At 43.5% G+C, this 17,483-nt stretch overlaps 1 protein-coding gene and 1 long non-coding RNA gene across 2 annotated transcripts in view; one reads left to right on the top strand and one right to left on the bottom strand.

Moving 5' to 3' along the window:
• LOC310676533 overlaps window positions 1-4,157 on the top strand; it is a 23,131-nt gene extending 18,974 nt beyond the window's left edge. Inside the window, exon 3 of the long non-coding RNA XR_014510590.1 lies at window positions 2,098-4,157. This is a non-coding gene — a long non-coding RNA (uncharacterized lncRNA). The remainder of the gene's footprint in view (window positions 1-2,097) is intronic.
• On the bottom strand, window positions 2,483-17,483 carry DPT (dermatopontin). Its single transcript, XM_083438492.1, has 4 exons — window positions 17,145-17,483; window positions 11,139-11,264; window positions 6,084-6,191; window positions 2,483-4,379 (listed from the first exon to the last, which is right to left on the bottom strand). The coding sequence occupies exons 1-4, from the start codon at window positions 17,441-17,443 to the stop codon at window positions 4,304-4,306; spliced, it is 609 nt and encodes a 202-aa protein (XP_083294618.1). The 5' UTR covers window positions 17,444-17,483; the 3' UTR covers window positions 2,483-4,303.

The raw sequence follows: 17,483 nt of genomic DNA, 5'->3' as shown, positions 1-17,483 counted from the left end.
ACTTTGCAATACAGTTCTCCAGTCAGGGGTGCCAACTTGAATAAAATATTGGGGGGCAGGTAAGCCCTGTCCCGCATAATCAATCACAAGATGCAGTGTGCACACATCATTTGAATGGCAATGCCCATCATCTTTAGGTGGGCCCAGCCCCCTGAAATATTTTATTGGGGGTGCGAAGGGACCTCGACCTCTAGGAGTTGGCTCCTATGTCTTCAGCCAACTGATGTTTGGAATCTGTCATCTATCTATCTATCTATCTATCTATCTAATCTATCTATCTATCATCTCAAGGGGAAGTGTGCAAAAATTAGTGCAAATAACATACAACAATGCATTGCATTATGTAAGGAGATATTGTTTGCAAAAATATGTATAGTAGTCAAAACTGCATATAAAAATGGGTTTATTAGGGGAAATCTGTACTAAAATGCTGATGAATTTTCCCTAGGATCACAAATTCCTGCAGAAATATGGAGAATCGAGTTTCAGATGGAAAAACGAGAAAGTGAGAGAACTAAAATTGACAAAGCCATCCCTTGAAGGAAGACTCACAGCATAAGAAAAAGCTGCCTCAGCATGGCCTGCTAACATGTGCAGGCTACAGTTTTGTGCAGACTCCATGAGCACACAACTGAATGTACTCACAGACAGGTGGTCAGTATTTTATTTTTATTTATTAATGATGTGATGGTTAATATTCCTACCCACAAACAAAATTCTCTGTCATGTGTTCTGTGTGTGTACAGTGCCTGACAGGGGGTTCTTTAAAAAGAAAAAAGAAAAAGGGCAGGGACCAAAGAAAAGAGGGCAGGTGCTAAACCAGAGTTGGCTAATCCCCACTTCAGAGGCCTAAGGCAGCTCCTCAAGCAATGTCTTCACTCACACATAGACCTCACTGATTTTGGCAGGGGAGGGGGGCTGTGTACCTCTGTGCCTGTTCACATGATAGTGTGCATGAAAGAGTGTGGACACATTCATTTTTAGCCATGCAGTCTTAAGGCCCAAAATGTTAACCTCCCCTGTGATAAATCGTCTTGATTAAAGGTGGTCCTACAACACCCCCTGTAGTCGTGCTGGCCACATGACCCAGAAGCTGTATGCCGGCTCCCTTGGCAAATAAAGTGAGATGAGCGCCGCAAACCCAGAGTCGGCCATGACTGGACCTAATGCTCAGAGAGGATGGATACCTTTCCCCCCCCCTTGAACAGATCATAGAGTTAGGGGAGGAAATGAGAAGAGTAAGTCTTTTTACCACTTCCTCTTTCAGCTCAATGAATTTTTCAAGACTCAGATTAATTCTACTGGATCTGACTTTTACACAGATCCCTTGGGAAAGCATACTGTCTGTCTCGGGCAGAGGGCTGATCCAGAGGACTTGCTCAAAATCCAAATGTGCTTAAAATTGTGCCACCACCCCCAATCCCCAAAGACACATTAGCTTCGCATCTAGTTTGGCCATTATAAATTCTACATGAAGGCAGCAAAGCTGGGAATTGTCCCCTGTCCGAAGCCTTGTGTATCTGCTTGATCCTGCCAGTCACCAGTAGGCCGGACTTGGCACCAGGGAGCTTTCTATGTTCCTATGTTCCATATGTTCGAGTGACTTGGGACAACTCATGATGAAGAAAAAGAGCGGCGGATGCATACTTCCTGTGACTTTTAGGCTGCTGCAGTTGAGCATTACAATGGACAAGGCACAACTGTTTAAAGAGACAGAGAGGAGCCACATGCAAGGCGAGCAGCAGGAGCTGGCAAGGGACTAGAGTGAGATAAAGTCTCTGAAGCAGGCTAGAACAAATCCATTGAGGCTCTTCTACAAACAAGGAAAGGTTTGTGAACAAAGTGCAGGTCTTTGGCAGTACCATACTGAGTCATTTGCTCTTCACAGAGGCTTCTGTAATCTTATCGCCTGCAAATTCATGCAGTCTCTCATCTTTTCCAGAAATTTGTGCTTGTTCAGGGCATCGCTACTTAAAGAGAAAGTGTCCAACTCTTTCATTTGTTTATTTTAAATGAGGGACCCATTGTGTGAGGCACCATTGGCCTGCAGTGATATAAGGCCAGTTCTAACATGGCATTTCCATTTTTCCTTTTCAGATAAAAGGAAGCAGCTCAGAGAGAAAGGGGTATCTTTGGTGCTCTTGGCTCTGGCCATGACAACTTCTGGCTATGACCCCCAACCACCCCTGGTATGTCAAGTGAAGAGAACAAGTTATAATGCTTCCATCTGCCAGCAGTTATCTTTCCTGTTGTCATTGACTGAAAACTGAATGTTGCTTCTTTCCCTGGAGTCCTTGAGAACACGATTGACTTATTTCTTGGCAACCAGCAAATGTAGAAACATACGGTAGTTGAGGGGCGGGAGAGAATGTTTTAAAGTTACTGCATCACCAAATTATTTTATTTTTTCAGTTGATTAGGATAACAATTGACAATGTGCTTGTAAATACCGGACATAATAAAGATCTCCTAATACAGGCAATTGGAGTAAATTGCATAGTTTATTTCAACAGGGTTGTCTTTGGGTTCTTAAGTATCTCCCTTTTTTTATTTATTTAATCCTCTCCTATGATAGAACAAATTGTCACCTGCTTCAGGGACATGGTCACACCTTTTAATGCCCAATAAAGTTATACCCCACATTTGACTTACATAGCACAGAACATCAGGAAGTCGCCAGTTTTACACAATCGTGTTCAGTCGCAAAACTGCAACTCTATATTCCCTTTTTAGTTAGAAGTTGGAGATCTGGTCTTATTTTATTCATCATGGGCCTCTGATTATTCAGGATGTCAAAGGAAACATTAAGAAAAACACAACTTGATACCGTTTCAAAGTTCACCTGAAATTTAGACATATTAATTGTAGAAGTGATCATATTTCAGGCAATGGTGTTGATAAGCAATCTCTGGCATCCTTCCTGTCAGGCAGGCTTGCTATATAACAGGTATGGAGAAACTTTGATCCTCCTGATATTGCTGAACTACAATTCCCATCAGCCGCAGAAAGCATGGCCAATGGCCAAGGATGAGGGGAGTTGTAGGTAAGCAACATCGGGGGGGGGGGGGCAAGGGTTCCCTACAACAGATAATATGAATGTGATATATTTGCATGGGTTGCAAAAGTGTGGCATAGAAAAAAATGCCTTTGCTATCCTCTAATTGTAGAGGCACTACATTAATCATGTTGTTTGGGCACAGGGAGCAAGATTTTTTTTTTGCAGAAATTGACAGGGTGGGGTCCTGAGTTGGATCAGGGATAGGGAATCTTCAGCCCTATATCACCACCACTGAATTCCCAGTCGAAATGATGAGGGAACCTGAAATTCTTTTGTGGGAAGTGGGGGGGGGGGCTCCCATTTGCTCAGCTGCTTCGCCTCCCCAATACAAATTGTGGGCATGGAGGGCAATCCAAATACTGAAACTACAGCAGGGGACAGAGCGCTAAAGCCCCCTCCTGCCCCCACACCAAGATCTCAATATGGATTGAGTTGCCACACTGCTTAGTTTGTGCAATAAGAAGCCTGCACTCCAAGCAAAGGGGCACGATTAACACCCTGTGTGGTTTGGATTGCTGCTCTGGGTTATTCTGAAGGAGGTATGTACCCTGGTAGCATTTATTGGCAAATGATTAGCTCTGAAACATCAGCAAAGCACAATTTTGGGAGTTTTGGCGGTCCTTTTTTGTAAACTGACAACGGGGCGCAGTGGATACAAAGATGCCATGCAAAATCAAGATGCAGCTGTACAGGTGAGCTAGACAGCAAAGGAAATGGCTTCATCTAGGTTTATATCAGAAAGCATCTAAACAATGTAAAGTAGCTGTGAATAAAAAAAAAATCTAAAAAGTCAAGGGAATGGTCCAAAGTGTTGTCTAAAGGCACACACACACAAGGCAGCTACCCATACTCTCAGGTCAGTGCTGGAAGAGACCCAGCGAAGGGCAGAAATACACACACTACACACTACAGTGTTAACATGGGTCCACTGCCATTGCATCCACCAGGTATGTCGAAGGGCCAGGAAGGAGTGGAAGTGGAAGTACTCTGCACACATGCTCTGCAGAGATTATGTAAATCAACCCAGCCCATCTAATCCCTAATTAAGAGCCAAATGGATGTGCCTGTCTTGTAAAGTTGAGCTCAGTGCTCTTCGCAGCCCTCTTCGCAGAATAAGAGTCATTCTTACTCATCTGCAAAGAAACTGGTGTATGGTTGATATATTGCCTTTGCTATTCTTTTCTCCTTTCCCCTCTACCTTCATCCCCCCCCCTACCACCCCACCCCCAGAAGCATGGCACATATTCACTTCTTTTTAAAATTGTCAAACTGGCAGTCAAAATCCGTCATCCTGCAGATAATAAACTTCCACTGGCGATCCCTGCAAGGGAAAAGATAGAGGAAACAAGTGTTTAGGTGATGAGCAAGACAGAACATTGCAACAGAGCAAGGCTTCTGGTTGGGCTTCTGTTTTTGTTTTGCGATCTGTCAGGATGAACGTTGCTCGTTTCTTTCAACTTGATCATCTCTAGCTAAATGACTTAGGCTCAAAATATATAAAAGACTGCCTTCTTACCTACAGGGCTTCCTGGGAGTTGAGATCAGCAGAGGGGACCCTCTTGGTAGTTCCACCACCCTTGGAAGTTCAGATGGTGTAGCCAGAGTATGGCCTTCTCTGTGGCAGCCCTTATGGTGTGGAATTCCCTCCCCACAGAGGTGTGTCTGGGTACTTCAATATACAGCTCTTGGCAAATGCTAAAGACGCACGTCTTTGCTCTGACCTTGAGACCTGAGTTCTATGTTGTGGCTGTAATCTGTTTTAACTGTTTTTAATTCTGAATTTTGAATGTAACCTGCCCTGGCATCTGCTGCTGAAAGGCAGGTAATAATTTAATCATCACCATCTCATGATTTTGAACTATTGGAGGTGGAAACTTCAACAAAAATTGGGTGTTTGATCCTAAATGCCAGGGTTCTGGTTGTTGGAGGAACCTTAATTTGATGTTTAGGGTACTTCTAGACATCGCTATCTCCAGGAAACAATGGGAGAGAGGATGCATTGCCATGAAGCAAACAGAAACAGATGCTTTGACGAGAGACACTGGGTATGTGGTGGACATTTCCCATAATTAAAAATGAACAGGGGAGAAGGCATCATTTTTGGCATTTTGTTTCAAATACAAAAATGCCTTAGTACAATGCAAGTCCTTTACTGCTCTCAATGAAATTTGAGAGCATTTTCTCTGAATGTGAAAAAGAAAAGAAAAACAGAAGGCGGGCAGAGTTTGCCTGGGAATGAATACTTCTGCCCTCAGCCAAAGGTGAAGCTGCAAATGTGGCCAGGCATTGCTAGGCCTACAATACAATTTCAGACCACATTCCCTTATGGGCCAGCTTCTGGGGGCCACATACAAGTGGTTAGGGCCAGAAGCATAAATTAGGCAGAGTAATAGATGTGTGGCCCCTACCTTTGTACAGTAGGGTGCATTCCAGAGACACTCAACAATCAGAGGTCTCTCCCCACTCCATTCCCACCTACTCACATCCCCCAAACCTCCTTCCAAACAAGCAAAAGAAGAATTATCACAATTCAAGGACAAACTGCAGCTTGGCAAAAGTACTCAAGGAGAGCAGGGCTGGTGAGGGCTGTGGTTTTGGGAAGGGGGTTGGCTGGAGTCTATTGGGAGCCTAATAGAGAGACTCAGAGGGTTACAATCAGCCCTTGAGCTGAAGTCTTCCACCCCTGCATTTAGGGTTCCTTGAGGAGGATAGCAGAGCAAGCATTGGAGGGGTTGGGGTACGGAAAGTCCCCTATTGCTTTGATTGGTTAAGGGATAAGGAGGGGGAGGGATACAGAAGTCCCATACTGCTCTGATTGGGTAAGGGCTAGATTGCCACTCTGTCTCCAGCTCAGTGAATGCATGAAGAGGGATCATCATGGAACTTGGTTCTTCCATGTCCATAGTCCCTACCTCCCTTGGTCTATGTTGTACCTTCCACACCATTGTTTTTTGGGGGAGAAATATTACAATGTAACAAACCATTTCTTTGCAGCACAGGTTTCAAGAGAATTTCTGTATCTGACCTTTCCACACCGGAGAAAGTTGTGGCTGCTCCACGGATGTAATGATCATAGGTATACATCATCATGTCCATATCTTCCCCGTAGTGTTCTGGGTGTTCTGTTGTCAACCTTTTCAACAGGAGGTTTGGGGGGGAAATCAAGTTATTTTCCTTCTCTAGAAAAAGTAGTAACAGTTTTGTTTCAAATGTTATGACTTTTGCTTTTGTCAGCCCACTGAAAAACCTGTTCACACACATAACTTAACCTAGTGCATATCACACCCACTTTGAACTGAAGTGCGGATAGTTTCCCCGTACCCTGTGATTTCATGTCTGCTCTTGACAAACACAGAGGGGCTGTGTTCAATGTAGCATTAAGCAGATGGTTCTGTTGGAGCAAGGTCTTCTCCTAAGGTCCATTTCGTCTTCTAAGTCCAGGGCCTTTAGTGTGGTAGCACCAGCCCTTTGGAATGCACTCCCAATGAACAGCAGGAAGGCACCTACAGTATTGGCATTTAGGCACCTGCTTGAAATGCACCTGATCCATCTATGGTCGGTATATTAAGCTGATGGGTGACAATTTTTTTAAATGGATGTAAATCTGTTATGGATACTATGCTGCTCACTGCCATGATGCCCACCCTCACCTTAACATTGCTAGTACATTTTTTTTCAAATAAACAAATAAATTAAAGCAATGTAAAGAGAGAGAGTGTGTGTTGTGTCTTGGTCAGTTCTTGTCTTCAGTACTTTTCATCTAGTTCTTGCTAGTTTCTTCAATGAAAAGAAAATGCTTTGGTTGTGTGACACGTGATGTGCCATGCAGAGTCGCTATGGCAACCTAGTCAGATGGGCAAAATAAAACAACAACAACAACAACAACATTGTCTGCATTTGTGCAGCATGTTGGTTTACCCATTCATGCTTCATCAAATACAGATGTCTTACTGCTACTCAGGGCATTCTTAGAGACTGGCCCAGGGAATAACCTGTTGTACTGGGCCTGGATTTGCTGTTCTTCCTCCTCTTTTACTTTTTAAGGGTTGCTGGCATCCTCGAAAATTCAGCCCCTGTGAGACCCCTCTCACCCTTTGCATGCTGGCTGGGGCTGATGGGGGTTGTAGTCCACAAGGCACCATTTGGTCAAATGATTAAGGGAAATAGAAAGTTTAGGCAACTTGCCCAAGTACACACAAGAAGCCTGTGTCAGAGTCAGGAATGGAAATGAGGAGAGCATAGTGTCTCACTTGGTTATTCTACTTCAGTGGAGTCTCTCTGTCTACAAGCCCTTAGCTATTTTCGGTGATTATAGACACACTGAAATTGCCCTATTTTTTATATAATTAAACATATATTCCACAACTTGGTTTTTCTGTTTAGTAGTTTACTATGTCATGTACATAGCAGATGTGGTTTAATTACAGATCATTTCCTGGCTCTTTTTTCTCATCTCCCCCGCCCCCGCCCTCAAAAGACCATTCAGTGCACTGTCTAAACATTGCCAGTAATAGAAGAACATTCTCTAACAAACACAAACAAGAACAACTGACTCTGAAATTCTGGAACGGCTCAAAATTCTTAAAAGGGAACTTATCTCCCATGCCTTATATAGAGAGAGCTATGGTACTATGTAAGTTTCTCTCTTGCCATGTGGTCTGCATGTGTGGAAGATGGAAGGGAGATGTACAGTTGCCTTTCAGGCTTCCTGCTATGTCTGTGTCATCTTCAAACACAAGAAACCTTGGAAGAGATGTAGCTCATTGGTAGAGCATCTGCTTTGCATGTGGAAAGTCCTTAGGAACCTGCTGGATCAGACCAATGACCCACCTCATCCAGCACCCTATTCTCATAATAACCAACCAGGTGCAACCCCAGGCATTCCCAAGTAAGCAATGATGTATTTATGGGAAACGGGGCATTTGCTTGGGTCAGCAAATTTGAGGAGGTGGCATCTCATCACAGCATAGGAGAGAGAAGAGGCCCCAAGGTGCAGGTGGTCATTCCTCCTCCTTGCCCTGCAGCAGTATCAGCGCCATGGCAGCTCTCCTCAGGAGGAGGGAAGAAGGAGGAGAAAGCACCTCTCTCCCTGCTCCTATTGAGGGGGACCAGCTGCACATTGGCTCCTTCCAGGCCATTGTGTTGAAAATCACCAGAAGTGGCCAGAAGCCATGTTTAGGGCAACATGGGAAGGGTAGCACCCTTTGAGCAAGGCTCTCTCCTTGGAAGGAGGCATGAAGAAGGGCAAAAGAGACTTCCTCCATTCCCTTCTAGGGATACCAGCTGTATTCTGCAGTTGCTCCATTTTCCGGACACTGACATTGCCAGTGAAAGAGTCCATGAACATCAACGCCTTTAACAAATGGCAAACTGTGTAGAGGAAACGGTTGTATCCGCTAGGGTCCATAATTCTGTAAGGTCTTGGTAAATGTGGTCATTGCTTGGACAGGCAATGGTGAGCGAGAGCAGCTGTAGCACCAGCCAAACCTTTCTGGACCTCGGCAGCCCTGCTTGCTTGGAGCAGGGAAATTATTATAAACAGCATTCCAAATGCTGTTTATCTTTCAGACTGCTTCAAGCTGAGGACTGAGATTTCCCTCCACCTATATAGATTTACAGATAGATGCAACATCGCAGTGACATCTGCAAAGAATTTGCTTCTTCTCTATTTAACTTTCTTCTTTATTCCTTCCAGGCTAATGCTGGAAGTTATAGAACAGCTGGCCTCTCATCACAGAACCATAAAATGTAGCTGATTGCTAGAGCCTTTCCCAGGGAAATACCTTACTTTGCCTTCCAAGATTATATTTTGATAGAGTAATAAAACTGTCCCATATAAAAGAACAAGACAACCACGTTCAGCACTAATGAGATCTCACAGGTTCCTAGTAAATGAGGATGGAGTTCTGGAACAGTTGCCTGCAAGTAAGTCCCATAGACTTCATCAGGGCTTGCTTCTGAGTAGAGGTGCATAAGATTACACATTAAAGCTGTAATCCTATGCACATTGATGTACAAATAATCCCTCTGAACTTCATGGGCTTAACAAAAGCATAGACTTGTGTCATAAAGAGGGTATGTTGTGATGAACTACCCTGAGATCTACGGATGAAAGGCAGTATACAAATTAAATGAATAATAATAATAATAATAATAATGAAATGCAAATAGCTGTTTGTGGGCAAGTTCAGACCATTAAGACACCAACCAACAGGATTCTGAGCACAAGGTTTGCTTGGCTTCATAAAATGACGCAGTACTGTAATAGTCAGTATGTGGACTCGGGGACTCTGCACAAGTCCTGATTGAACACAGAAGTTGCTGGACCAGTCTGCCAGCTCAAACACAAAGTGAGTACAGTGGTACCTCGGGAGTCGATCACAATCTGTAAAGGAAGTCCGTTCGACTTCCAAAACGTTTGGAAACCAAGGCGCAGCTTCCAATTGGCTGCAGGAAGCTCCTGCACAAGGCATCACAAGGCGTTCTTCAACCAAGGTTCAACTGTATCTAGTTTATAAAATGGAAATACTAGGAGGAGGCTACACTTAACAAGATTTTATGATAAAATGTATCTTTGCTGAAAAGTCTTAGGGGTAAATTCTGTGCACAGTGTAGGACATTGTGGCGCTGGAGAAGACCCAGAAAAGGGCAAGCAAGGGGTTGAAGCAACTCTCCCATAAGGAATGGCTACAATAGTTGGAGTTATTTCAGTTCAGAGAAAATGTGAGCAAAGGAGGGGATGATAGAAGTATATAAACTGATGTGTGGAGTGGAGAAAGTGGACAGGGAAACATTTTTCTCCCACTCCCATAAAACTAGAACTCGTGGATGTCCAATGAAGCTGAACTTTGGAAGGTTCAGGACAGACAAAAGAACACGGTTCTTCACACACTGCATAGTTAAACTATGGAATTCGCTAGTAGTGACAGCCACCAACTTGGATGGCTTTTAAAAGTGGGTTGGACAACACCATTGACCGGGATTCAGAAATAGAGAACATATTGTTGCACTCAGCTCATGCTTACAGGTTCCCTACAGGCATCTGGTTGGCCTCTGTGAGAAAAGGATGCTGAACTAATGGGTCATTGGCCCTGATCTAGCAGGCTCTGCTTATGTTCTCATATGTATAGATAGAGATGGATACCTAAGCACACACTCATGAGGATGGCAGAAGTAGGGAGGTGAGGCTTCAGATATAAACAGCATCTGAAGCTGCCAGGCAAGAGCCTTCAATTGACATGGCAAATCGATGCTCCAAGATTACAACTGAATTGAATGATACAGTAGGGTGACTTGTCCCACTGAGGCACAAAACCAGTTCCTTCATAAATGTAAGCAAAGGCCTTAATGATGACCTTCGCTAGTAAAGCAGAAAGCACCTCCTTCACAAGGCAGACTTTTGGCAGGGCCGTTGCTTCACGCGCAGGTGCAGAACATCAGCCGACACTTGGAAGGATGTTTGAAGATTTTATGAAGGGAAATCCAAGATTACTTTCCCTCCTATCTGCAAGGCAATTTTTATTCTGGACTTGTATGCATTGTTGTTGCATGTAGGTCAGCAGCTGGCCCACTAAAAGGCAAGTAAACATCTTGTGCACATCTAATTGAAAACTTCACTTCCTCTGTAGTTCTGTTTGTCTATGATACTTTGAATCACCTTTGGTCAGTCCATTTAAGGAAGCAATTTGCCAGTGCTCATTTTAGCTGCACAGACAAAAATCATCCTGGTTTCTAATTTGGACAGCTATATCAACAACCCAGTTGCTCAGTTTTGTTCTATATTAAAGCTCAGTTTGTACTAGAAACTGTTTGGTTTTTTTGGTATTACAGTTCTAGCCCTCTGGGGTCAATCAACTGAAATTGGACAGGCACATAGTATTTGATGCTTAGGTATCTACTGAAGGCATTTTTATTTAAGAAGGCTTTTTCTGAGGAATCATTTACACAATCATTTACAAAATATTAATTGTACATCTCTGGAAAGGTTTTATTGCTTTCATAGTTTAAGGGAATGATCTTGGGGTTTTTTAAAGAAATGTTCTCAATGCATTAAAAATTCAGTGCACTTTTGTAAACTCACCAACATGAATATGGACATCTCCGGCTGTAGCGGCAGCAATAGAATTGCCACTCTCGATCAAGCACCGATGGAAAATATTGGCTCTGGAATCCTGCCACCAACCCATTATTTGAGCATGTTTGATACCTGAAGAGAAAAATGATAATGAAAATAAGTTGTACGACTGGTAGTAGCAGTGTTGTTGTTGTTGTTGTTGTTGTTGTTGTTGTAAACATGCCTGTAAACACTTTCTTGCAGAGTACTGGAATCTAGCAACTAGGGATGAGCAAATATGACTAGTTTGGTATTTCTCGGTTCCTAATTTTCCAATATTATTGTTGTGAGTTTGCAGAGTTAGTCAGGCAAGTTTTTGTGTGGGAGAATGGGCATAGTTGTTACCTAAGGACCACCATTAATGTAGCAAAAGAAGTGATGGTGCGTGCCCTCTGGGCAAATGAGCAAGCCTTTCCCTCTCCTCACCTGACTGCTACTTAGAAGGACAATAGCCAGAGTCCTGGGGCTTCAGCTAGAAGCAGGTAGAAGCCAGAGAGTGAGAGACGTGCTTGATTTCCGTTTGATTCCAAGGCTGTGAATATCAGAAAGTGTAAATGCTGTGAGCCCCTCCATCTTAGTCTCAGGTTGTATATTGGTGTAAATAAATCACATATCCTAAAGACACCACAGTCTCTGCCATCTCTCTTTCCAAGGAAATGGAACCCTAGGTGAGTGCTTGGGACCCCTGGACTCTTGCACCGCTCAGAGACTGGGGTGACGTGCAACCCATGTTGTTCAGTTTTCCACATCAGTTTGCAATTTTTTAAAAAGTCCTCATGAAACTTCACCAACATTTTAGTGCAAATTTATCCTAATATTCCAATATTTATAGTGCAAATTTGCCTCATGAACACATTTTTGTAAAGCAATTTCCCCATATGTATTGCATTTCTGTATGATATTCTCACTAACCTATGCATTTATATGCACACTTCTTTGCTAGCAAACATCATTGCAAAATATGGAGAAGCAACCCAGACTCTATCCCCGGCTTCCCTTTGCCCAGCCCTGAAAGGACTACCAGGCTTTGGTGGTTGCTGCTGACATTTTGTGATGGGAAGACAGTGGACCCACCCTCCAGAGTACACGGGACATTGGTGACTCCCCAACAGTGCCAGCCCTGATATGCAGTTAGCAATCCATAAAACAGTTTTGTCTTTGCAGTCTATCTTTTGTATTTCATTTTAACTTATTGTACATCGCTTGGATAGCTTGTAGCTATGAAATAGTTTATAAATCAGCAGAATCAATAATGTAGTAATAGTTAATAATGATGATTCTCCTTCCCTTGTGATAGTCCACCATACATGCACTAAGAAAATTATCTGCAGTCTCTAGGGGCTGCTGGCAAAGGTGTAAATTCTTCCAAAAGTGAAATGTTGCTGTAGACTAGGAATAAGTGCTTTTTAAAGATCTATTTGCCTGTCATGGAAACCAAATCTATTAGCACTTCTAATAGTGCCACCACTGTGTGGCAGTTATTTCGCTGGCACTATTTCACAGAAATCCCTGTGTTCTGTTTTTCAAAACGGCCGATAAACTAGGGCTGCTTTGCTCAGCTATTACCATAAAAGCCATGCAGCCTTTCAAGATGATTGTTTCATGTGCTTTTCTTTCTCAAGCGCTGATACGGTTTCTGTGTCATATCACCATCAAATAGTAGTTGGGGCTAATGGCTTCATCTATCACTTCACAGTCACCAGTGCCGCCATCAAGGAAGTTTTTTGTTTTGTTTTTTAAATCATTAAATGGTACAAAGGTGGAGGGTGGGGTGAGGTGCTAAGACTAGGTAAAACTTCCACATAAGGATTTCAGTTTCAGCTTGGATAAGTAAAGCCAGACATTCCGAAGGAACATGACCTCAAATGGCTCTATAGCCTTGAATTGTTAACCAGTCATTTTCCCCTTACACTCACTTTCGACTTTGTCAGCAAAAAGGGGTGAACGAAGATAGTTGCAGTTGGATATGGTTTTGTTAAAAAAAAAAATAATTAAGGTCTCAGATATAGAATAAATATTTATAAATGCACACATATCTAAATATATGAAACGTGTCTGCAATAGTATGGGAGAGCAACCCTGAAGCCATTTTGACTCTCCCAATGACCTCAAATATTCCTCTGTAGTAAGGGAGGCAAATGAGGAAAGCCTTCCCATTGTCTTTTTGCTTGCTCATTGGCCCAATCCTGTCTTAAGGGCGTATTTGTGTATGAATAGGGTGAGCCTGTGACCTGGATTCAGGAACTAAACGATCACAAAAGAATGGCCAGACTGCCTGGGTAATGCAATTAGTGACCATTATCAGGTATCCTGGCAAACAGGACTTCTGCTGTAGACTGCCTCCTTCTGTGATGTTTTGGGGGGTGGCCTTGGGGTACAGGGTGGGCAATTTCAGAAGTTTATATAAGGGCTTGTGCACCATTGTTCTCCTCCCTCCTGCATGTGGTGAGTGGGGACCCTGTTGCAACAGTTCCTTTAATAAAGACCAGGCTTAGTAGCCACTTTGCTTCTCAGTATACTCTGGTTGGCCTCTGTTATTTTCTCCTACCAATGGGAAACCCACTTAAGGACTCTATAAGGGCTCCAGAATACCCCATAAGGGAAAGGGAGCAGGGTTGTTTTTTCTTATAACAGTTTTCAAAGACCAAAGGAAACTGTCTTACATTCTTGAAGACCCATCGGTCAATCTGGTCCAGTACAGCCTAGAATCACAGAGGCTTGCTAGGGTTTCAAGTCAAGGGACAATCCCTAGCTCTACCTGAAAATGCCTGGGACCTTTTGCTTACCAATGAGCTGCATCCCTTCTCCAGTGTGTAATGAGTTTGCCCAGGCTCCAGCACTCCTTGCCCCAGACTAGCCTTCCTCAGTGCCAAGCCCTTTCTCCTCACCCCTACAACTACTTTTGTGCAGGGTGTGTGTCCCCAGTTCCCAGCTTCCTTCAGAAACTGCAGTTCTCAGGATTCTCTGGGGGAAGCCATGTGCTTTAAATGTCTGGAGTGGATGCGACCTAATTTTATGATGGTGTGCTGGAACATCTTATGTTATCGCCAGCTGCATAGGTAGAAGCAAGCAATGCTTTTTAAAAGAGTAGAAGGCAGTACGGTAGACCTGTTACTGCTTGTGGCTACACACTCTTGTGTACCGCTGTCATCACTAGTAAAACTGCCTTTGCCATTTTTAGCAGCATTACCAAATTCAGGCTCATGAAGCTGTCCCAGCTCTTTCTTGGCCTCTCCTTGGTGGCTATTTGCAGTTTAGTTGTGCTGCAGAAAGCTTGCTGGGGAGACCACGCATTACAAGGAACTCAAAAATAACAAGGTTTTAAGAACAATAACAAAAACTCCTTTTACACTAAATACATCAAGAAGCATGACCCAACCACCAACCCATCCCCCAGGGTACTGAGAGAGCTAGGTGCTGCTCTTTATATACTATACCCAATTGCTGACACAGCTTAATTAACACAACTTAGCAGCACCTGCTATAAAAACTGGGACAAGTTATTTGCTCTGGCCCTTAAAGACATACACATCTTGTGGAACAATATTGAACCCTCAAATTTAAAGAGACCATTCAACAAGCCTAGCCTTCCTCACAGGGTTGTTGTGAGGATAAAATGGCACAAAGATATATTACTTCCTAAACCCAGGCCTTAAGAAAAGGGTGGGAAATAAATGTACGTACATCCTTTGGTATGAGTCATCTAGGCCTGTTTTATTTCATAGACTCCATCAGCATTTCTAGGCAAAATATTAGCTAACGATAGCAAAATATATGTGCATACATGGGGGGAAATGCTCATTTGTATTTCCAAGCCAGAGTCTTAAGAGGTCAGTGTTAATGCTTTCTTAACATGCATATTTTTTCCAGATTTAGATGCTTTTTCTTATTTCCATTTCGCCTTTAAAGACATAACTCCAGACCATCTCTTCCTTTCTTTTTTAGCAAAGAAACTGGCAGGTCTCCCTCTCCTACCCTGTGCCAAATAAGCACATTCTGTGTGAGCAAAGTGAAGAAGAAAAATATATGCAATGATGAGCAATACAGTTAAAAGATGTGAAAATGTTTTGTTGAGTTCAGTTAACATTTTCATGTTTAACACAAAGTGCCAAAGGCTCCTAGGGGAGGTGGGGTGGTGAGAGATTATGCCCTCTTGTTCAGTATTCTTTTTTGGGCTTAGGATATTGAGGAAAAGTTGTGGTGTCGTTTTAGTACAAACACCATTTTTAAAGGCAGTAACGTAAAAATGAGATTGTGAAGAACCTTGCAACCAACTTAACACCTTAGTAAGAAGAACTTACTAATGGGGGAATGGGGCGAGATTACTTGACCACAAGTCAAAGGACAAGATAATTCTTCCATCTATAGTTTAATTTAAACAAATATATATGTATTGAATCATAAGCAAGGAAATGAGGCAGTGCATTTAACACCGAACCATTAGAAGACATGTTTAGATATATTCTGCCTAGAAATATTTAGTGCACAGTGAGTATGTGTGACAGAATGTTCTGCACACATAATATGAAGAGAAACTGAGAACTCGGACTACATAAAATATCCCCTCCCTATCTTTTGAGGTGGTGGATAGGACTTTTAATCATTCTTAACTGAACAGGAACAGGAGTCTTTCATTGCAAAATTCATCCAGCACTGGGCAGATCTCTCAAATCATTAAAATGTTGGCGGGAGATCAACAGCACTTTCTTCAGAGAGCTGAACATATTCTAATAGAGCTATCATTGCTCATGTACGTTCATTGCTCTCCCCCCTCCCGCCCCACATGGAATATTTCTCTAGTCAAATAGATTTTGCAAGGTTTCCTGGCGCTGTTAAAATCTGCTTCGCTAGAACAGAATATGATAGCCATGCCAAGCAAAAATTCTTCTCATTACAAACAACAAGAAGAACTATTATCCATCTAACTCCAGCCAATGTTGCTGAACCGGTGGACAAAAGTACAATGCTTGCAAGACAAGGAGGGAGACAAATCAAGGAGCGTTCACAATGTGGAGGAAGCAAGGAATGGAACAAAACAAATGGGAGCCATTGTGGTGTTGTGATTAGAGAGTTGGACCAGGACAGGGGTGGTGAAACTTTTAGAGACCGAGTGCCCAAACCCTAACCAAAAACCCACTTAGTGTTGGCACTTTGTGAGAAATAAGTGCCATGAGTTGTTTAGCTGTTGTGGTGTGTGTGTGTGTGTGTGTTTGTCCAGGCTTGTTGAGCTTTTTTGAGGGGAATGCCAAGAGGCAGCCACCAAACTAACACAAGGAAGCCAATCGACAACAGGGAATAATCTCCCGCCCAATCACCACAGACAATCTCCAGCTCGCACAAGCAACAAATAACCCATTTCCAGCTTGCAGTGGCATGGGGGGCCCGAGGAACTCTAGTGAGAGTTTCCTGCCCACAGTGGTCTGGGGGGGACAGCTGCCCACTTTGCCAACCCCTAGCAACGGAGCGGATGGACCGATGGCATGCGTGCCCACAGAGAGGGCTCTGAGTGCCCACTCTGGCACACAAGCCATAGGTTTGCCACCACTGCCATTGTTCCAATCCCCACTCAGCCATGAAGTTCGCTGGGTGATCTTGGTCCAATCACTGCCTTTCAGCTCAACCCGCCTCACGGGGTTGTTATGAGGGTTATATGGGGATGGGAAGAGCCAAAAATGCCTCCTGGAGCTCCTTGGAGTAAAGGTGGGCTATAAATCCAATAAATAAATGAAGTTGCGACTGCCTCATCTATGGAAATACATAGCAGAATCATCACTGCAGTTTGTTGGATTGTTCACACTGGCTTAAGCAGAGCGTTAATTCCTTAATTAATTTGTTTTAGTGCCACATGCATTGCTATCTGTTAACCATCGCATCAGCCTGGCACTGAGCAACATGGGTTCCGCGCACACATACTCTCTCACACAAACACACACAATGGCAGCTCCTCAAGAAAGTTTAAGCTTGGTGTCCTACCATTCCAGTCCAGCTCTGTTGATCTCTTCCCACCAGCACTCTGAGGGCTCTCCCAAGGTGTGAGGGGTAGGCATGCAGGCATAGTTCCACAGTCTGTCAGAGCCTTCCTTTTTGTTGAAAGTACTCCTCACGGCCACTATCACTTGTCCATGAGGACACTGGAAATTGAAACCCTGCCGGTACACATTGACCCATCCGTCGCTGCCCCTGTAGTCATTATACGGGTCATAATAGTCCATGTATTGGCCCCAGGCCACCGTGAGCAGCGGCAGGACCATGCAGAGGAGAGCGAGGTCCATGTTGCTTGTGTTTCTGGCTGTAAAGTGTCCTGCTGGTTTG

Source organism: Podarcis tiliguerta, assembly GCF_965153285.1.
Source record: "Podarcis tiliguerta genome assembly, chromosome: 4".
NCBI lineage: Eukaryota > Metazoa > Chordata > Lepidosauria > Squamata > Lacertidae > Podarcis > Podarcis tiliguerta.
The sequence above is the reverse complement of the archived record's forward strand: the minus strand, read 5'-3'. Positions and strand labels throughout refer to the sequence as shown.